Raw genomic sequence first — 23,223 nt, 5'->3', positions numbered from 1 at the left:
CCCACATCGTCTATAATGCCGCATTTTCCACCAAAAGATTTCCATCCCAATTCCCAGTTAGTCATTTTTATGCTAAAAAATTATTCACTTATGACTAATAATACGGCGAATTCCACCTTCAAACAGCATATGATTTATTCATTTATGTATATTTATTCATTCATTTTCTACCGCTTATCCTGGAGTGTGCTGGAGCCTATCCCAGCTGTCTTCCGGCTGTCTTCGTCTGTAATGCCGCATTTTCCACCAAAAGATTTCCATCCCAATTCCCAGTTATTTCTCAACTGATTCCAAACATTCAGCTCGTTCAAAACATTCAGCCCAATTTCCACATTTCAAAAATTGTTGGTTTTGCTGGAATTCTACTTTTTCCGGGGCAACAATTCCCATTGAAATTAATGTAATTCCACATTTATCAAACATTCATTCTTTCATTCAGGGTCGCAAGGGGTGCTGGAGCCTATCCCAGCTGTCTTCGGGCGAGAGGCGGGGTACACCCTGGACTGGTGGCCAGCCAATCACAGGGCACATATAGACAAACAACCATTCACACTCACATTCATACCTATGGACAATTTGGAGTCACCAATTAACCTAGCATGTTTTTGGAATGTGGGAGGAAACCGGAGTACCCGGAGAAAACCCACGCATGCACGGGGAGAACATGCAAACTCCACACAGAGATGGATGAGGGTGGAATTGAACCCTGGTCCCCTAGCTGTGAGGCCTGCGTGCTAACCGACTCTATTCATATATTGCACAATTCCACATTCTCAGACACAATATTCCCATCCTATTCCCAGTTTCTCAAGTAATTGAAACAATTCCAATATCGAAGCATCTCATTCAGGACATTCAGACTAGCAGTATTCCACATCCCATATATTACCACTTTTCTTGGAATTCTGCATTTTTTTTTTACACAAATTCTCATTGATCTTGATCATGTCTACTATCTCCACATTTCCAAACCTTTCCAAAAGCAAAACATTCAGCTCATTCAAAATATTAGTGTTACAAGTATTAGCAGTTTTTGCTCAAATTCCCTATTTTTCGGATCAAAAGTTTCCATTGAAATGAATGTCATTCCACCTTTCTCAACCAATTCAACACAATTACAACCTCAAAATGTTTCCCTTATTCAGGACATCCAGACTAACTTTTATCATAATTCTGTATTTTCATAACACAAATTCCCACATTTTCCATATAGCACATTTTCCATTACATAATTCTCATCACAATTCCCGGTTTTACATTTCTCCCATTTGTCAACCAATTGAAACGACTCCGACACAAAAAACTTTTTTCTCATTCGGGACATTCAGTCTACCAATAGTCCACATCCTAATTATTCACCCTTTTCCAAAAATTCCACATTTTCTATATCACACATACCCACTGATCATGAAAATTCCTACTACTGCCACATTCCAGCCCATTCCATCATCTGATAATATTCAACATCACACAAATCCTCTACAGAATTTTCCATATAAGCAACTCCAATTGAATTCTTATTATTTCCTCAATTTTAAAATCATTCCAATACCAAAACAAATCATGGAAATTCCCACATTTTATGTAATCCTGCAATTTTCAAGACAACTTCCTGCTGGGAACATGGCACAATTCCTATTACAATACAATTCCCATTGAAAGAATTGTTATTTTTCCACAATTCTCAACCCATTCAAACCAATCCAAAACCAAAACATTAATTTTCCATATTTTCCATACAGCATTTGGGTTGATCTCCAGCATGCACACACAATATTCCACAAATTGCCAAACATCATTATGATCACCAAGAGCAGGCAGACACTTGCACTTCCTGTGGTAGACGCGGTACGGAGGCTACGGAGGCCTGCCTGTCCAAACAAGCAGCGCTGCCACCGTTCAAGAGAGTTGACGGCTTTCACGCAGCACTGCGGTGGGATCGTGCTCTCTTTTCCGTGCGCTGACACGTGCTTCCTGATTATTTTGACAGCTCCGAGTCTGCTGCGATTCCGCTTTTAAACGACTAATCACTGCCGAGGTTTTCTTGGCCTGTTGCATAAAGTTGCCTTGGCAGAGGTTTCACACTCCAGACTTCCCTCCTACAAAATGCTGCGAGTGTTTTCATCAGCGTATGAAGAGACTTTGCCATTATTTGGAAAAGTTCTACACTGGGAAAATAAGTATTTGATCCCCTGCTGTAAGTTTAGCCCCTGACTAAGATATGTATTTGACGGAGTGTACTTAATCCCCTTGCAGTCAGCAAGCATTCTGACACCCGCAGGCCGCTTTTTATTTAAAAAAGTACTCTAATCTCAACTCCTCATGGGAATACAAGACGCCTGTCGTCCATTTTAACGTCTCGTCCACCATGCGGAAGACCAAAGAGATGTCCGTCCTTAGTGTATAAGGAAAGACAAATCCTTTGGACATTTTGTGGAGCATGAAAATATACTTACATGGCTATTCCCTTATGGGAAAAAAATATATTGCAGTATATTGGCAAATTTAATGCAATGTATTAGGAAATATATTTCCATATATGGGATCTTATGTTTATATTTTCCGATATATTGCAATATATGCATCGATCATATATTTGTATATATTGATACATAAAAAAAATATCTTGCGATCAAGACCAAAAAAGGACTATATTTTTACATATATAAAATTGCATATAATTTGGGATATATAAACTCATATATTATATATTTGGATTTAATATATTTCAATATATTGAAAGTGGAAATCATTTGTTTATTCTGCAATATATTGCCATATATTACATGAATATATAATATATTGTATAATATATGTATTAAAACATATTATTCCATGTATTTATAATATATAATGTATTGGAAAATATAATGGAAAAATAATATATTATAATATAATACAATATATTTAAAGTAATATATTGATAAATATATTTTCTTTTCGTAAGGGTTGGCTTCATTTACATTTCTTGAAGGGGTTTTAATTAAAAGAAGAACACTCTTTAAGGTCCCAAGAGGTGTTGTTGGATTATTTGTATGTGCTATTTATAGCATCTGGAAAGCTCGACTTGGTCTACATGTACGTTCCTGTGCTAAAGGCACTGATGAACACTTGGATACACACTTATGATCTAATCTTTCAAATACCACTGTCTGTTGGGACCCACACATTAGTCAAGCCATCTTCACTAGCCTCACTCATGCACAGGGAGAACATGCAAACTCCACACAGAGATGGCCGAGGGTGGAATCGAACTCGGGTCTTCTAGCTGTCAGGTCTGCGCTCTAACCACGTGACCGTCATGCAGCCCCTAGTTAGACGCATACTGTATATAAACACTTGGTGCTATTATGCTATGTGTTTTGCATGCTAATGTTAGCATTGCTAGCATGCTAACATTAGCAATCTCAATATGTAGATACAATAAATGTAGGCGTAATATTTATGATGTAAATCATAATGCTAAAATTATAAAATGTAGATTATTATATAATAATAAATAATAAATAATAAATAATAAATAATAAATAATAAATAATAAATAATAAATAATAAATAATAAATAATAAATAATAAATAATAAATAATAAATAATATGTAGATAAAATAAACTATGGTGCTTGGTGGAGGTCACTTATGAAACAATTTAAGGTAATTATTTGTGTGTGTGTATATATATATATATATATATATATATATATATATATATTCATTCATTTTCTACCGCTTTTCCTCACAAGGGTCGCAGGGGTGCTGGAGCCTATCCCAGCTGTCTTCGGGCATGAGGCGGGGTACACCCTGGACTGGTGGCCAGCCAATCACAGGGCACATATAGACAAACAACCATTCACACTCACATTCATACCTATGGACAATTTGGAGTCACCAATTAACCTAGCATGTTTTTGGATATATATATATATATATATATATATATATATATATATATATATATATATATATATATATATATATATATATATATATATATATATATATATATAAAATTCTGTATGGACTATAATAAAAAAATATTCACACATTTTTTTACACTTTTAAATCACAAAAGTGTGTTGTGTAATCATATTCTAAATTCTAATCAATTATTACAGGCCCAAAGTAAATAAAACAGTCAAATATTCCAAAGAAGAGTATTGACGTTTGTGTCATAGCCCAAAGAAGAATAATTATTTGAATACATTTGCGGTGTTCATTCATTGAGCAGATACAGGAATGATGAACTTATGACTGATGTACTGTATTTGGTGTCAAAATATCAGTGCTTCCAGCACTGTTTATGCAACGGACCATGCAGGAACTTCTAGAAATGCTGAGGAAAATCATGATGACATGCGCTTAATCAAAACAATCATTTATGTGACTTGTCAAACCAAAGATTGTCTTTCCGCTGGCATGTAAATCCAATTATTCTGTTGCAGTCACCCAAAAATATGAACAAAAACAATACATTTTTACAAACAATGATTATTTTTTTGCATGCAGAAAACAATGCAAAATACTTAAAATAGATAAATGACCATTTAATATGAATTTGACCTTTCATTAAAGGTCAAATTGATATGAAATGTTAAACTTCATACTTTGTGATGACTTCTTTCTTGAACTCAACAGAGTTTCTCCGTTTCTTTAGCCAATTTTTGGCGTTCGCAACTTTCTTTGGCCCCATGGCGGGTTATTTAGCTTATTTTGTACTCAATAAAAAATGCATGGATGCAATAAAGGACGATATTGAATGATAACGGAGACAGTGTACAAAAACAAGGGCAAAATTTGGTGAAAATTTTAGTCGACAACTGCATTGTACTTAACTTACAAAGTTCTTAAATGTAGTCGATATGGCAGAGCTGCCAGTATAAAGTACAAAGTACTTCTCCTAACAGTTTCGTAGCTTTGGGAAGATGATGAATATGTCAAAGATTATTTTTGGATTCTCCCTCAGCAACCCCGTAGACAAATACGGAGTAGTTCCTTTTATAATAACAGAGGGCAAAAGAGTGAACAGCCAGCAGGCCTGACCAGAGGAAACACATTTTTCTTGGAGACTGAGGAGTGCATGGTTTTCTCAAGTCAACGGTGTTTTGGATGCCTGCCCTCAAACCTCCGTGCCAGCCCTCTGCCAGGACTTCCCTGTGTCGTTGTCTGAGCTTGCACGAGTGGAAACTCCAGCCTGCACTGGAAAAGTACAACAAAGTTGTGTTCTTTACCTTCTTTTCAGGACAAAGTCTCAAAGTAGGCAGGGATTTCAAAATAAATCTTTCATTTCCTTTTTTCTACCGTTTTGGGTTCTTTTTTTTTTTTTCCAAAATGAGTTACACCAGGCGTGCTCAAAGTGCGGCCAGGGGGTCATTATTGTTAAAATATAATTTAACAAAAAAACTAAAAAAACAAAAAATTAAAAAAAACAGCAACAATAGAAAAATCAACAGTAATTTTACAAGAATAAAGTTTAAAGAAAATCAAGACAAAAAAAATTTATATAGCTAGAAAAAGTCATAATTAATAAGGTAATATTAGAACGACAAATAACGTACTTTAAATAAAGTAATTTTAGACAAAACATTAATATTAAAATTTTATATTATTGTGAGACTCAAAACAACAAATTAAAATTAGATTGCGAAATATATAGAATATATGGGAATAAAGTTAGAATTCTAAGAAGAAAGTTTACAAAAAGAAAGTTGAAATAGTAAAAAAAAACAATAAGATAAAAAACAACAACAGTAGAAATGCAAAAAACTGCTATAAGTTTATAAGAATAAAGTCCAAATATTAAAAGAAAAAAGTTGTATTGTGAAATTAAGTCACAATTTTACAAGAATACATTTTTAATATTTTGACAAAAAAATTCATTTTAGTAGCACGGAGAATAAAGATATTAAAAACTAAATAAATAAAGTTGTCATTTTTTATTATAATAATAGTTATAATATGGGAATAAAGTTAGAATTCTGAGAAGAAAGTTTACAAAAAGAAAGTTGAAATAGTAAAAAAATACAACATAAAAAACGACAGTAGAAATGCAAAAAACTGCTATAAATTTATAAAAAAATAAAGTCAAAATATCAAAAGAAAAAAGTTGTATTCTGAAATGAAGTAATACTTTTACAATGATAATTTTTTTATATTTTGACAAAAAATGTATTTTAGTTGCACGGAAAATAAAAAAAATATGTAATTTTATTGTTGTAATTTGAGCAAAAAACTAAATAAATAAAGTTGTCATTTTTTGGAAAATTGGATTATAATAATAGTTATAATATTGGAATAATGTTAAAATATTTTGAATGCAAAAATGCGGGGAAAAGAGCAAAGTTCATATGAATAATACACTTACATCCTTTCATTTTTCACAGTGTGGCCGACACTGGAAAAAGTTTGGACACCCCAGGGTTACGCAATCAAAAAGTTGGTTTTCGTACGCGCCATTTTTTCTATTCATTTAAAAGCAGCACTACACTGTCAAAATTCATATAGCAAGTACACAGTATACACAGTATACACAGTGTACACGTGTGACATTTCCAAGTATACTTTCTGTGGGTGCGAGTTTCCCAGTGAGAAGTTTTCCATGGATGTAAAAAAGCATCTCCATGCCAAGCAACATTACCTTCTCCATCTCCATGCTGCATCAGGTCACATCATTGCCATTATCACAGCTACACTGATGCCACTGCGCTCTGCTGCTCCCAGCATCAAACTATCAGCTTGTGGGGAATGGAAAGTATCCTGCAGGGTGCTTTCAAAGACAAACGACACCAAAGTTTTCTACAGCCTCATCAGAAAAGCAGTCAAGCCGTCCACCGATATGAAGATGGAACCTTTATGTGCTTCATTTCCAAAATCCTAGTAAATCACTGATTCCGATCCAGGAAATACTTTCACAACATGTCTGTATGTTCTTTTCCAAAAGATGCTGAAATGTTTGATAGCCTGTATGAGCACACAGGACGAGCAATCGCATCAATGACGTTTATGTTGACACATCTTTATCATGTGCATGAATGTACTGCCGAGCGAACAAGCCTGTCATGTTTTTGTAATACTTAATACTTGATACATAATACTTGATGTATTATTTCCTGTTTTCTTCATGTCTTATGTAAGTGTTCCCTCAAGACATCGCGGTTCACCTTTCGCAGACTTGCTGTTTTGCTTGTGTTTTGAACATGCATTGTGTTCTACATCCTTGTGGTGTATTAGAGCAACATATCTGTGCTCTGTTGTATGCGTCTGTTATTGTATTTATAACTACTACAGATAGAGGGTGTTGTATATACACGTAGAAGCCACAACAGTTCTTACTGGCTAAGAGAGAACCCACACATTGTGTTCTGTGTCCTTGTGGTGTATTAGAGCAACCCATCTGTGCTCTGTTGTATGCGTCTGTTATTGTACTTATAACTACTACAAGTAGAGGGTGTTGTATATACACGTACAAGCCACAACAGTTCTTACTGGCTAAAGGAGAACCCACACATTGTGTTCTGCATCCTGACTGGCTGTAGACCATTGTCAATCAATCTCCTTTGGGCTGTTTCCTGTTGTGGTCAATGGTTGATAGGAAACTAGCTAACAGTGCTATCCGCCAATCAACAACAGAAAAAGAAGAAGCTAACTGACTTTAGGGCAATATTAACCATTTTAACAAGGATACAAAAACGCTACAGCTGAACAGTTCCAGGCGAGGTGTGTCCAACCAAGTGGGTTGATCATTGAAATTCAAAGAGAAGGAAGAGAAAAGTGTATAAAGTGTACAGTAAGGGGTGTTATGGTCTTAAAACAAAGATAATAATTGTAAACAAAAAAATTAAGTTGCCTACTTTGTGGATTTCACTTATTGTGGGCTATTTTGGAAGCTATCCCTCGCAATAAACGAGGGAACATCGTACTCCAAACTCGGAACAAGAAAAGAAGGGAAAAGATGATGGAAAGAAGAAGTAAGATGGACAGAAGAAGAAGGGGGAAGTCTCCTACCATCTCCTACCATCCAAAGGAGATGAGGTGAGCTCTAGCTTTGAAATTGGAAAGACCCTGCTGGAAAAACCAGCATATGTTGGGTTTTCATGCTGGTCACTGGTCTATGCTGGTCCTCCAAAACATAACATATGCTGGTCTATGCTGGCCCTCTATGCTGGTTTGGAGGACCAGCATAGACCAGCTACCAGCATAACACAACAACAGATGCTGGCACCTGACCAGCATTGACATGCTGGTCTACAGACCAGCATAGACCAGCTACCAGCATGAGAACACAACATATGCTGGTCTATAGACCAGCATAGACCAGCTACCAGCATGAGAACACAACATATGCTGGTCTATAGACCAGCATAGACCAGCATATGTTGTGTTTTCACGCTGGTAGCTGGTCTATGCTGGTTTGGAGGACCAACATAGACCAGCATAGACCAGCTACCAGCATGAAAACACAACATATGTTGGCAACATATGATGGCACCTGACCAACATTGACATGCTGGTCCTCCAAACCAGTATAGACCAGCTACCAGCATGAAAGATATGCTGGCATATCTTGTGTTTTAGCTGGTCTATGCTGGTTTGGAGTACCAGCATAGACCAGCATATGTTGTGTTTTCATGCTAGAATGTTGGTCTCAGCGGCATACATTGTGTTTCCTGGGCCACCAGACCAGCATACCAGCAAGAAAACACAACATATGCTGGTCATTCTGGTATGCTAGTCCTCCAGACCAGCATAGACCAGCTACTAGCTAACAAAACACAACATAGTATACTGGACATGCTGGTAGCTGGTCTATGTTGTTTTTTGTTTTTTGTTTTTCTTATTGGCTACTAAAAAATCATCCAAAGTGTGTAAAAAGGTTAAAAATGAGAATAAGCACGTAAAGAGCAAATTGTTATTTTTCTAGCCATGTTGTTCCTAGTATTTCCGTTCCCACTTTCCAAAAGCACCTGTGTTCCACTTTTGTTCATGTTGCTTTTTGTGTCACTAAATAAATACAGGTGCTGTTGTTGCACACCTACCATGTTTATTTCTTTATCGGAGTCTTTTAGCCTGTTCCTTTCTGGTGGAAAAAGTCGAAAAAGTGGGAGAAAGGTGCATAGATGAAGTAAAAACGTTTGGGGATGTTTTTGTTTCTCAGAGTGAACAGAATTCTATAGTCTCGGGATGAGAAAGAGAAATAAGGCAGCTGTCAATCACAACATCGCTCATGATTAACTCTCAAATCTTGGCTCAAAAGTTCATCTTCTATTTCAGCATTTTGATCCTCCTCTAATGGCTGCTTTTATTGTCTTAGTGATGAACAATTCAGAGCCGATTCGTTTTTTCCTGATCTTTTTTACTGTTCGGGGTGAATGTCATCGGTCAAGATGTGTGTCGTCGTCTCTGTGACCCCGCAGAGCAGCGAGGTTAAAGACACCAGCTAAATCTGGCCACATTCCGAACCCTCTTGGTGACATATTATCTCCAAAGTGACTTGCGACAAATCAACTTTTTCTGGCATTATTGGGTTTTCTGGTATTAGGGGACTTAACAGTGAAAGCACATATTGTTCAAAGCAGTCAGAAGGGGTCAGTGTGCAGTCAGCTCCCGCAGCACACTAATCACGCTACCGTGAAGAGCGATGCCACCAGGGTGGGGGCGAGATCTGATGTTTCACTATCTTATACTTCTTGTACGGCATCGTACTCTACTCTACCCCTACCTTCCTATTTCATCACCAACATTCATGTTTGTCTGCCTCAAACCTAAACTACTGTTCATACAACGCTTATATTTACAACATAATAACATACAAGTCTGAATATACAATATAAACATACATTACACAAAAAGTGTATTTAATACATAGTGAATTCATACATTAAATAATACCATATACCAATCAATCATGATTTATAAAATTATTAAAATAAACATAAAAATATTGCTTCATAAATGAAAAAAATACATAAAAATAAATGTATTTTGATAAAATTAGACTTATATAATATAATTTATATATATAATTAAATGTATAATTTATAATAATATATTATTATATTTTAATATATTTAATATAATTTGCCAAAAAATGGCAAAACTAAATAAAAATCAGTAGTTTTAAAATACTAAAATCTAACAGAACATTTTGACTTTATTTTGACTTTATTCTATATAGTTATGAGAATAAATATCAAAATATTATGGGAATAAATTCATGGTAATGAGAAGAAAATGTATGAGAAGAAAGTTGAAAAATGTAGTTGGAAAAAAACAACAAAAATGGAATAAACCAGCTGTAATTTTATAAGAAGAAAGTCAACAAATATTGCAAGAATAAACTCATAATATTATGATAACTATTTTAGTAGCATAGAGTTGAAATATGAAATACATTTTTTAACATAATGAGAAAGAATTTATTATTTAATTAAATAATTTATTAATCATTTATTTAACAATTATTTATTATTTAGTGAAAACCATCAAAATATTATTGTACAAAAAAGACATATTAAAAGACAATATTTAAAAAATAACATTTACAAACATTATTGAAGAAGACTTAATACTCAAATTTGGTTCCAACCAAATATGAAAGTGTCCCTTTCATCTCTTCTTATTCACCCTTGCTGTCTATCTTTTATTATTGTCATGGTGAAAATGCACAATGTACTGTTGAAGGTTACACAGGGAATTGGGTACTTCCTGACTTCCTCAACAACCTGTTGGAGGGCACTTGTGGGGTGAAGGGTGCACTTGCTACCTCTGGAGTATGTACTGGTAGCACAGTGTAAACACATATTGAGGACAAATATTTTTATTCAAATAAACCCAGCGCTGTGCTAGGAAGTCTTATTTTTTTATAATTCATAACAAATTCATTTATTAAATTAAGTTTAATTTTAATTGAATTTATTTAATTTAAAAAATTCTACATTATTATTTAATAGATAATTAGAATTAAATACAATATATATAATTGAACAATAATGTAAAAAAAATCTGATTTAAATATATATTTAATTCCCCAGTTGACAAATATTGACATATATTTGTAACAATTGAATGATATATGTGTGCAGGCAGGAGGAAGACAGAAGACATAACAGTACCTCGGTCTCTTCTGGACAGCTCAGCCCACCCGAAAGACTCCCTCAGCTGCCGTGAAATAATGTGCACAGATCCTAAATCCTAATTCCTAACGACGAGGTGCGCGGCAGCACACCTGTGGCCCCCAGCGGCCAAAAGATGCAAGATATTCAGCATGGCGCAAAGAACGACGAAGCCTCGCGCAAAAAAGGAAGGAAGGAAGGAAGGAAGAAAGCTTACCCGAATGTTGCAAAGAAGCTGTGATGGCTGGTTCCGGCTGTGGTTCGGAGCTGGTCCTGTGGTAAGGAGCAGCGGAGTGATGGTGCAGATGTTCCGGTACCGGTGTGCACAGACGCTGGAATTGTTTGAGCGGCGCACCAGCGCGCACGAGCTCTATTTACTCCTCCTGCAGGAAAGACACGCCCACCGCGTGTCTCCACGCTGCCTGTGTGCGCGTGCGTGTGCGTGCGCAATAGTTTGCACTGAAATATTTCTTCTTTTTTTTTTTTTTTTTTTACTCATAAGAAGGCTTATGGATTCCATTTGATACTCTGGCTGTAAGTTGATTTACTTAAATGAATTGATATGTATACTTAATAGAGTATACATTGTATTATATATATATATACACAATATATTTGAAAAAATATTGATATTAAAACAATTTTAATTTATTTTAAAATTTAATTTAAATTTAAAATTTATACATTAATTTTTATTATTTTATATTTATTTTAAGATCAGTAATTGTATTCAGAAATATTGATTTTGATGGCATTAAATATATTTATATTTCATGTTTTAAATATAAAATATATAAGACATAATATAATGTAATATATAAATACAACATATTTATATTTGTTTCATATTTGTTTTTAATATTGTGTATATATATTTAGATTTAATTTTTAACCAACTAAAAAATACTACAAAAATAAGTATATCATCTACATATTATATTTTCATTTTAATGGATAATTGTGGTTAGTATGTATGTATTTTTTTATTAATATTGATATTTAAATGTAAGAAATATAGATTTATAGAGATACAATACCAAAGCAATGTCCTCAGCTAGGAATGCAACAGTTTGAGTCCCGTACAAAAACAGACAAATGGCCACGCAACACAAGGGTTTAATCATGTGCAGGTGAGCTGAATGCAAAATGCTAAGACACACAAGCACCAGACTCGATTGTCGAAACAACAGTCATTTTTTTGCAGGTTTGAATGATCTCACAACAGGCACACTCATCCCTAAAACAGAGTACTGTTGTGGCCGTAACCCATGCCATGCTAAAACCGAATCCCCGACATCACTTCCTGTCCACCTCACCCCAATCACTGGACCACATTTCCAGCAACACGCGCAAACACAAGTCTCTTTTGTGTCTTATTTTTTCTTATAATGTGAGTGTAAAGGTGACTATAGGGGTGTTATTTTATGTCTGGACAGCTCTAAAACTGTTATTATGCTTTTCTGACCCATAAATGTAGTTAGAATGTTGTATTCTCGTGTTAAACGATGGCAAAGTTTCAGATAACACATTTTTACACATTTGGAAGTGAGCCCTGAAAGAAGTTTGGGATGACTCAAAACGCTCGGTTTCAAAAGGCGTGGTAAAACTGCCCCTTTGTGATGTCACAGAGGAGTGTAATTCTTTATATGGTTCATAGTCAGGAAGCACTACAGGAAGCACACTGGTTTATTTATGTGTGACCAATAAATGGAATAAATTAGTAGACGTTTTGGCAGGAAGTAGGAATAAGAGCAGCTTTACGTGCTGGTTATTGTGTGGAGCTGCTCTATAGGACACCACAACTCAATACAAAGGGGTGGAAAAATTAGCATAATAGGTCCCCCTTCTAAAAAAAATGTGTTTAGAATATCATAAACAGGTTTTCTATGCTCTATGAAAACATTCCATTTCTTAATAAGAAATCCCAGCATCCTGCAATGCACTTAACCACAGTCTGGAACCAATTAACCGTCACAAAATGTTGATAATATGTATACAAATAATGTTTTTCATCAGACTATGACACAATAAAATATAACAAAGACGAGCATTTTGAGGGGAATAAAAATACGTTTGATGTCACGACATTCACTTCATGTGTAAAACTGAATTTTAAATGGCTGTGATAAATACGAGGGGCATATTATAGCATTTTGATGATGAATTTTGGGGTTTTTTTATGGGTGTGCCCTTCAAATTATTCAACAAAATAGGATCTAAACAAGAACCCAGGAACCGGAACCAGAATCAATAACCAGGATTACATCCACAAGCAAAAAGAATATTCCTGATTCCCTGACTTCAAGTTGTAAAGATGGCGGTTAGTTCCTGTTGATAGCTGAGACTTCCATACATTCCTCCACATATGTCTGCTCACCTGTTTGGAATTTGCCCTCTGTGGTTCCTACCATTGCTTGGTACGGGAATGTTTTTGTATTCCACTTTTGTGCTTCTTCCTGCAGGGCCGTGTGGTTTAGTCCTGTTTTATTGTTGTTCCATGGTGCCTTGTTTTATTTTGGTGTGCACCGTCTTACGTCTTACATCTTCTTTGTTGTTTTTCACCCATTTCTTCACATGTTTGGGAGTCAAAAAGCATTTGACTGGAGGCAGGTATATGTATATCCTCTGTCACACCTTGTGTGGGTTCCCACGTGTCAGTTTGTCTGTGTTCCCTCTCTGGGCTTTGGTTTCTCTTTTGTATTTTGTATTTGACTTCCTGTTTTGCCTTGTCTGCCTTCGTTGCCATAGTCACCCACACCTGTCCCTAATTTCTGTTGGTATTTCGTTCAGGTGTGTGCTTCTCCCCGGGTGGGATCATGATTGTTTGTCTGTCTGCTTCCTGACTTGCTTTATCCTGCTGCTGCAATTCTTGCTATAAATATTTTTTACCTGCATTTGGTCCCGTTCTCTGCATCCTGGGGTCGCACCCCAAAGCTCTCAAACCCGATCGTGACATCCTCGTGGTTACCTCGTATTGGTCCGAGTTCTCTAGTCTGTACCCCTACTTCCTTGTTCCCTTACTATTAGTAGTAAGCATACGATTAGTAGTAATGGTAATGGTTTAATTTCATTTGAACATGCATCAGATTACAATTGAATGCATCCCATAATCAGTTCCCAGTTCCACATGTCCAAAAGGAGTAGGAAGAAGCAAAGCTTATTAAATCCTACCCCTCCATCTGGTACTTTTACAATCAGAAACTGTTACATTTGTTCACTTCCTGCTTTCCTAATATAATTTTTTTCAATTGTTTTTTTAAATTAAATTAAATAAAAAAAAATTAAAAAAAATAAAAATAAAAATAAGTTTTTTGTCCCGTACCAAAGTAGGAGGTGATATGAGCATCCAATGCCATAATGGGTACCATAGTAAGTGTCAATATAGTGATATATATAGCACATCATGACTGGTTCAAGACTCTTCATCCTTGTATTTAGCAAACATCAACTGCTTGTATTGTTTCTTGAATTGGCTCATCGTTGTGCATTGTTTGACTTCCTTACTCAATCCATTCCATAGTTTGATTCCACATACTGAAATGCTATGGCTAGCATAACGTAGTCCTAGCATAGAAGTGTTTCAAATGTACTTCTTCCCTGAGATCATATTTCTCCTCTCTTGTAGAGAAGTATTGGATGACATTTTTAGCTAATTGCTTATTTTTAGCCTTATGCATAATTTTAGCTGTTTGAAGATGAACTATATCAGCAAGTTGAAGTATTTGTGATTTTAGAAATAAGGAGTTGGTATGTTCTCTGTAGGCGGCATTATGAATATAAGCTCCTTGTTGCTTCCATTCCTCGTAGTTCTTGGCATTTTTTTGGACACTGAGTTTTTTATTATATTTTAGCTTTCGGCACAGCAATGGCGACGTCGCTACAAAGCTTGTGGGAGGGTTTACCGCATTGTGGAGAGGAAGAATAAAAATGTCTTTTGTGGAATGTGGCAGAACATCTGATTGTAGGTTGGACTGAGGTCATGAAGTGCAGAACATGACACCGCATTTACGCTACCTGCACTTTAAAGTATGGCATTGCTGCGTAAAACAAAAAAAACTGCAATTTAATAGGGGAGTCTTAGAATAGTGAAAATGTGAAAGTTCATTGTTTGGTTTGCCGGCCACTCCAGGGAAGGTTCACCATTTGTTTTTTTGCCATTTGTGGATATAGGCTCTCATTGTGGTTTGCTGGAGTCCCAAAGTTTTACAAATAGCTTCATAACCTTTTTCTTTTTTACCTTTTATTAATGGGGGAAAAGGGGGGGGGGTCACGTTGTCACACAGGGATATTTTTTTCCTCCCTTAATAATAAGAGGTTTCGTTTAAAAACTGCATTTTGTGATCAGCTGTGTTGCCATTGACTAATATGTAAATTATTTGAAGATAAATGACAAATACTTGGCTGCACGGCAGTCGTGTGGTTAGCGCGCAGACCTCACAGCTAGGGTTCAATTCCACCCTCGGCCATCTCTGTGTGGAGTTTGCATGTTCTCCCCGTGCATGCGTGGGTTTTCTCCGGGTACTCCGGTTTCCTCCCACATTCCAAAAACATGCTAGGTTAATTGGCCACTCCAAATTGTCCATAGGTATGAATGTGAGTGTGAATGGTTGTTTGTCTATATGTGCCCTGTGATTGGCTGGCCACCAGTCCAGGGTGTACCCCGCCTCTCGCCTGAAGACAGCTGGGATAGGCTCCAGCACCCCCTGCGACCCTCACAAGGATCAGCGGTAGAAAATGAATGAGTGACAAATACTTTTTCACACCACTTTGGTTTACTTTCAGCCTGTTTACAAAATGTAGCTCCAATGGCTGACTTTGTCTTCTTATTAAATATGTATTGGGTTTCCTACTGTATAATCAGACATTTGTTAGGTATATCAGATTGAGATTTACCTTGGCATATTTGGACTGTTATCTTGGGTTTTTCTAACAAGGGCCACCTACCCACTGATGTACTGCTTATCCGCTCTACTTCCTAGGCGTGTCATATCTCCACCTAATATACCTTACAAATATTGCCTGACTATATACAGAGTATGACGACAACGAAACTTTCATTTTTCACTCTGTCAGTTTGGCATACGTTGCCCTCCAGAATATTGCAACAGCGAGGCCAATTCCTTTATTTTTGCTGTAGAGTGAAAATATTTGGGTTTGACATCAAAAGATAAATATGACACCCGAGAGCAAATTTAGATAGCACCCATTTTTCATGTGACTGAAAATATTGGAACATGTGTGTCCTATATACTATTTATTCAATCAACAAATAGCACAATAGAGTGTAGGAAGTGCTGCAAGTACTTCCTATATGATATTTATAGTGTATTATTATTAGCAAGAATAATGATGTTATGTGCTAAGAGTAAAGACTTATGCTAACTCTTAGCATCATTGGCGCAACTTGGCTTGTGCCATTACATTCCAGTGGATTCCAATAATATAATAAAAGGGATGAGCGAGTACGCCACTATCAGTTCACCCATCAAAATGATCTGTATCTGTACTCCGAATGGGCGCGGAAGTGGTAACTAACCGGAAATAGGCGTGGCTTAAATCTGTACATTATTTTAAACCTGAAATTAACATGGATGGATGAGAGGTTGCTATATTTATTGTTATTGTAGCTGAATATTAATATACTGTGTATGTACTGTGTATGTGTGTAAGTGTCAGACACATTAGTTTTTATGATCAACTCTTCTACAACTTTCAGTTTTTCTTACTTTTTCGACGATGTACCGTCCACAAATGGCCTGCAGGCTACACTTTGGACATCCCTGGTTTACAAGACACACACACCGAGTTGAGGTGTGTCGCAGGTGATCTTACCTGCTGCTCGAGGTGCTCACTGAGGTTCATCAGCGCGTTGAGAGGACGCAAGAGTTCCTCCATCAGCGGTGTTCCTGGCCTCGTATGTCCTCTGATTCAGCACCTTGGTGTCACGCCTGCCAGAGGTGTTAAGTTACATAGGACACTTAGCCAAACGTCCTAGTAGCAAGGGGCATTTGTTGGCTTTTGGGCCAAATGTGTTGAAAATGTTCTTGTTATGACAGATTTGTTTAGTAACACTGGCTGTTCCTACCTGTGACCAACAGGTATCTGTATATATATATATATATAATCTGGATTCTGTATAAATGAGCATGTGTTGTGTAATTATTCCACCTTGGGAAAAGAATGGTTGATCTAAGTCCCAAAATGAGAAAAGCATTATTTTCTTTCATGCAGTCTTTATTCCATTTAAAGTGTTAAAAGATACATTGTGTTGCTTGTTTTGCAACAATTAGAAAAGCATCTGTTTAAGGCATATTGCATTCTCCTTCCATCTGCTTCATATTTGCATAACGCTGATTCCAGTGTCAGACTACAGAATATCAGGATGGTACACAAGACAATCAAATGTGGCTTTAACTGCTACAGTGTCAACCTAGCAACATTTCTAATCTAAAAACTAGCAAAACAATTACCACTGACAAGGTGCCATCAAATCCTTTCAAAGACAAATTCAAGCAAATACAGCAAAGTTAAGACTAACATGATGAAGAACGTGGTCGATCCCATCCGTCCGCTATCAATATTGGCTTCCTATACCAGCGTCATTTTATTCCAGCTATTCCGGTACTGAGATTGGATCGGAAGTGAAACGACGTGGATATGAGAAAAATACTTCATTATTCAACTTTATAGTGGGTTTTTTTTGTGAAATGCGGTAAAAACAGTCGACGGGAAAGAAGTTACTGCTGTGGTTCTTCTTTCCTCTTTAAAGTGTTACGTTCACATCTTTGGAGTTTCAGCCTGGGAAAAACTTCCACAGTGGCTCAGCAAGTAAGACTTTTGGAGGAAAGTATTGCAAGATGGTACGGGACACTTTACATCTTTTTCCAAGCTTTCACAGTGATTGACTGATTGACAACTTAGGGGTGTAACTGCGTAATTGCGTTTTTCAGTGCAATACCTTCAATTTCCCCACACAGCACTAATTACAAAGTGGAAGACAGGAAGTGTTTATGGTGTCTACTGTGTAAACAAATACAGTGCAGGCCAGCGATGTCATGGCTGACAATAATGCCAAGGAGAAATCAGGCCTCCCCAGTGAAATATGTAAAAGGTTCAAATACATCCTTGCACTTTACTTAAAAACAAGAACGCTAATGTCTTTTTATTTTAGACTTGTACAAGATCAAAGAAGTCACAATATTAAGAGAAAAATTGAGATTTCACATTAAATTTTACAAGATGACAGCTGTGATATTTTGAGGAGTCACAATTTTACAGGAAATACTAATTTTAGAATAACATAATGGTAATACGATGAGGAAAGTTGGAATTTGACTAGAAAAAGTGGCAGTCGAAGATGAAAATGGTAATACGGTGGTTTCAGCATTCGGATTTTTGAGTCGCGCAGGAAGCGAGTCGACGAAAACGTCAACTTGCTCAAGAATGACGCAGTGACTCGTTTTTATATTGGCACCCTTAGTCACGTATGGCCAAAAATAGTACATGTGGGACACACAATGTAACTGTACCACAGACTATGTGAGTACAAATACAATCATTTAGAACCCGCAAAGTATGCTGAGTAACATAAAATGTTATCGTTTTGCATGTATGTGTGTAATACTATACAGGCATTGTGTGTTTCACATTTTGGATTATTTTTTATTATGTTTGTGATTATGTTATTTTTGAGTACGAGTATGGAGGTCTAATTTGTTTTTTCCCCCCGCCATTTCTGGGACAAACGTAACTTCTGTGACTAGCAATATATGGGATAAATACCCACTTTGCACAAGGTACCCACTTTGCCCCACCCATACAATGGTGTACCGTCACACCCCCATCACTTACCCAAAAGCAAAATAGCAGCAGGTGTAAGTCTGCGCCGTAGTCACTGTAAGGCGAAGGATAAAGGAGGTACGCGGTCAAAAAATGGACAACAACCGAAATTGCAACTTCGAGAGGGAAAAGCTAGCAAGCAGTCAGGCTTGGCTTTTCAGCAGCACAAGCAATATCGATACTTGTCTTGATGGTTGTGTTGAGGTAAGTCGACTTATTTCGTATTGATCACTGACTGAGCAGCAGTCATCAGGGCTAAAAAAATAAAAAATCACAGCTGTAAAGTTGAGATATGTGGTGGCATCATTCAGACCATCCAACATTGAAGCATCCAACATATCCACTGAAAAAAAATAAAAACCAGGAATGCTACAAGATAAAAGTCCATTCCTGTACACGGAATTCAAACCTGAAAGTAGACGCACGATTCAAGTGTTTGATGAACCCTGTAGAATAACTTCAAAATAGGAAGTACAAATGGATTCGTCCTGTTTGAGTACAAAAGAATAGAAAAATCCAGCTTGGTCGGCAGGGATGCAACATAGTTGGAAGTTCATGGTTGGACCAAATGAAGGAACCAAGGGAAGGAACCAAGGAAAGGACTTTGGATTGAGAAGCAGCTGCTTTTGAGGCCTAAGGCTCGTCAAATTGGGTCCACATGTACAGTACGAGCAGCGGCAAGGTTACACGCACTTTACCAACCTCCTCTTCCATGACACCCTTCATACCTGTCACCAACTGTCTCCAAGGACAGGCAGGTGTCGACTCCAGCGCTGTCCGTGCTTGCTCAAGAGAAGTCGGGAAAGGGGGACTTGAACCCTGGCTCAGGATGTGGGAAGCTCAAAGGAAATGAAGCGTTTGAGCCTCTCCAGGTACTGCGCATAGAGTTCGATGTCATTGTGGCCCGCTCCCTCCACCCAAAGGGGCTCCACGGCACGGGGGCAGCGCTCATACATGGCTAAACCGTGGGAGAAATCAATGACTTCATCTTCTGTGCCGTGGATCACCAGCACGGGAGATACCACCTTGGACACCTTGTCAATACTGGAGAGACCACAAAGGAAAGGACCATGTGTCACAAAATGGCACCACACTCTTTGGTTTCAAGGTTTTTGGGGGAACGCAGGCAAGACAGGACCGTTTAAATCAGGGGTGGGCAAACTACGGCCCCGGGGGCCACATGCGGCCCACCAAGCGTTTGAATCCGGCCTGCCAGTTACTTTCTAAGTATTTCAACTTTTAACATACAAACTGGCAGGGTGTACCCCGCCTCTTGCACGAAGTCAGCTGGAATAGGCTCCAGCACATCGCCGCTTTAATTTATAATACATAAAATTTGCAAAATGTATATATATATTTGCACTTTCAAATCAATCAAAAATAAAGTATGAAATATATAGCTACTCGCCCCTCATAGAAGATAATGTAAGATGAGCCATGAACACATGGAATGGGAGCGGCTATGGTGCATTCAGGGACTGCCAAGGTGTCAAATCTGACAGCTTGAGGAAAAACATTATCAATGAAACATGAAGATATAAATATGTAAATATTGTGGGCTTTTTCTACTGTGATACATGTATGCCAAGGGTGTACAAACTTGACATATTCAAAAATGTGAGGGCCATTTTGATATTCTGTAAAGATATGCTAAGACGTTATTTATGTATATTTCAGGGAAAAAAATGCATCTCTGCTTTTTGATATAGGTGAAAAAGAATACGGGACAAATGCTGGTCACTTCTAATTTTTCACATTTTTGCAGTTTTTTTCCAAATAGATACATTTTCTTAAATAATCTTCCTAATTTTCCAAAAATTACACCTTTATTTCAGTTAGTTTGTTTCCTATAATATCAAAAATATCATCCCTTTAATAACATATATATATATCAACTCTATGCTACTAAGATGACATGTCATGGGTAAAATTTTAAAATTAAAACTGTAAATAATATTTTGACTTTATACTTGTAACATTATGCAAGCCTGTTATTATGACTTATTTCTTTAATATTTACTCCTCTGTACCCAAAGTCAGCTGGGATAGGCTCCGGCACATCGCTGCTACCCTAATAAGGATAAACGGCATAGAAAATGGATGGATGGACAGTGAAAAATGGTCTCGCTCTAAAGTTTTCCGCTTTAGAATTTATAATACATAAAATTTGCAAAATGTATATGTATTTACACTTTCAAATCAATCAAAAATATGTGGCTATAATGAAAGTCAATGGGACCAAATTGGTCCCAAGGGTGAAAAGTTCAGGCACGTTTCCTTTGACATGTTTTCATTACTTACACGACATGAACGACTCAGCTCTTACGGCCAGTTCTTTGAAGAGAACAACGGGAGCCGACTCCTGACTTTATTTCTTGTCTGTTTTTCAAATAATAATCATAACAACAACCGCGCGTGATTGGTGAAAACATACGCTGTGTGTGTGTGGACGCTTAGCAGAACAAGGGAAGGAGAGGTTACACAAACAACACAGTCGTGACGACGCAAACAGGAGAAAGCGAGAAAAGAGAGTGAAAGAACGCCGTTACAGAATTAGAAGCGACACCTAAAAAGATGAGGAGCAGCTGGAAACAAAAGCCGAGGCACTTGGACTCACCTGGGAAAAGCGTCGAAACAGTAGGTCTTGCGCGTGGCGGGGAACGCCACTCGCAGGCCCGACATGAGTGGAGAGTGCAGGATGACGGCGGCGCATTCATGGCGAGCGGCCAAATCGATGGTGGGCACGGTGCCAATGCTCTGACCATATAGGATGATGTTCTCAGGCGATACACCATATCTGTGTTGAAAAAAAACATGTACATTTATGTTTATCAATATTCAATAAATGGCTTGTGTAATTCCTAGTTTGCATTAGTTAGATGAAAAAAAAACGTAGAAATATGTTAGTAGAAAGGATGACATTGAAACTAATTAAGGAATGAACTGCATAATAAAATTGGCAAATTAAAGGCAAAAATCACCCCATGATTTTGAAAAATATCAAGTAAAAATTATTTGTATCCCAAAATGTGCAGTATTATCCACCCCAGTCAACACCAGAAGGTTCTAGTTGGCTGCTGTGTTTGTTTTTTGGTTGTATTGTTTGATAATGTAAGCTATTTGTCTGAGACCCTTATTTTGTTCAGTGCAGTCTTACAGGGCGTAACCACAGCGCTTTTATTGTGAAGGCCGGAAGCACACAGCATCGTCTCGCCATATAAATTACTGTAGTCAGCCGCCCAGTACACTAACAGCACACTTCCGGCCTTCACAATTTAAGCTTGTTAGAGCGTTGAACAAAATATGTCCGTGAAAAATATCTCGCATTAACTTTTTATTTGATTTTATAAGTAGACACTTCATGTTTGTAACTCACTTGCTCGTCAAGACCTGCCAGGCCGCCTCGATGTCCGCATACAGGTTGCTCTCAGAGGGTTTTCCGGTGCTGACTCCGTAGCCCGAGTAGTCGTAGGAAAAGATGTTGCAGTTGATTCTGGAGCCGAGGCCGATGTAAAAACTGCACATCTGTCCCAAATCCACGGCGTTCCCGTGGGAAAACAGGAGAGTGTAGCGGCCGTTGGGAGCACAGCGCACGAACATGCAACCCACCCGGTTACCCCGGCTACTCCTGGTGCTAAACACCTCCACGACGTCTAATTCACGCTGGGAGTACTGCCAGTCCGCCCGCTCGCTTAAATGTAAGCTAGGAACTCCATTACTGTCCGTATGCACAGAGTACGTGGGTTCCGGGGGGAGAAAGGCTAGTTTGGCCGCGATGCGACTTGGACACGGTGGACAACAGAAGAGCCAACATAGTTCGCTGAGAGAAAAGCCATTCATGCTTGGTCCGCGTACGGGCATTTAGGTGAAAAACAGTCTTCCGGTTGCACTTTTAAATTGTGTGCCATCAACAAGCTAAAGCTAGCTGCCTTGAGAGGACAGGTGGATCCTTTCTCGGCTTCCGCGCTAACAAGCTAGCCGGTGGAGCGGATATAAACAAACCTCTCTTTTCCGCGGATAAATGTTGACCATAGTTTGCTTATTAAATACAAATTTATACCCGAAAACATAACACAAGTGAAGCATTGCTGATATACGGATACAAGTTATTTTCAAATTGTGCCTGCTTCATGCTGATTTAAGTAGCCTACGAGGACAAATGAACTCGTTTTCCGGTTTAACCGGATATCCGGTTTGGATGTGTAACATTTTTTTATTATTAAACGTGAGGCAATAACAAGAAAAAGCCAGTAGAATAGAATAAAAAGAACAACTTACA

General features: G+C 37.5%; 2 protein-coding genes across 2 annotated transcripts in view; both read right to left on the bottom strand.

The window, feature by feature from the left end:
- The window catches only part of LOC131132144 (cell migration-inducing and hyaluronan-binding protein-like), a 114,542-nt gene extending 103,086 nt beyond the window's left edge, over positions 1–11,456 (bottom strand). Inside the window, exon 1 of the mRNA XM_058077488.1 lies at positions 11,323–11,456. The gene's annotated coding sequence lies outside the window, so the exon portion shown is untranslated. The remainder of the gene's footprint in view (positions 1–11,322) is intronic.
- Positions 11,457–17,318: 5,862 nt separating this feature from the next.
- abhd17c (abhydrolase domain containing 17C, depalmitoylase) lies at positions 17,319–23,125 on the bottom strand. Its single transcript, XM_058078608.1, has 3 exons — positions 22,321–23,125; positions 21,562–21,741; positions 17,319–19,988 (listed from the first exon to the last, which is right to left on the bottom strand). Exons 1-3 carry the CDS (start codon positions 22,803–22,805, stop codon positions 19,769–19,771), a joined length of 885 nt encoding a protein of 294 aa, XP_057934591.1. The 5' UTR covers positions 22,806–23,125; the 3' UTR covers positions 17,319–19,768.
- Positions 23,126–23,223: the final 98 nt, after the last annotated feature.

This window comes from Doryrhamphus excisus, chromosome 7 (genome assembly GCF_030265055.1).
Source record: "Doryrhamphus excisus isolate RoL2022-K1 chromosome 7, RoL_Dexc_1.0, whole genome shotgun sequence".
In the NCBI taxonomy this organism is placed as follows: Eukaryota; Metazoa; Chordata; class Actinopteri; order Syngnathiformes; family Syngnathidae; genus Doryrhamphus; species Doryrhamphus excisus.
This window is presented reverse-complemented; position numbering and strand designations above follow the sequence as displayed.

Excerpts from the sequence above, each read along its gene's own strand:
- abhd17c (XM_058078608.1), bottom strand. The coding sequence starts at position 22,805 with ATGCCCGTACGCGGACCAAGCATGAATGGCTTTTCTCTCAGCGAACTA. Across the intron at positions 21,742-22,320 it reads TGGCAGGTCTTGACGAGCAA|ATATGGTGTATCGCCTGAGA; the intron begins GTGAGTTACAAA and ends TTTTCAACACAG. Across the intron at positions 19,989-21,561 it reads TGTTTCGACGCTTTTCCCAG|TATTGACAAGGTGTCCAAGG; the intron begins GTGAGTCCAAGT and ends TGGTCTCTCCAG.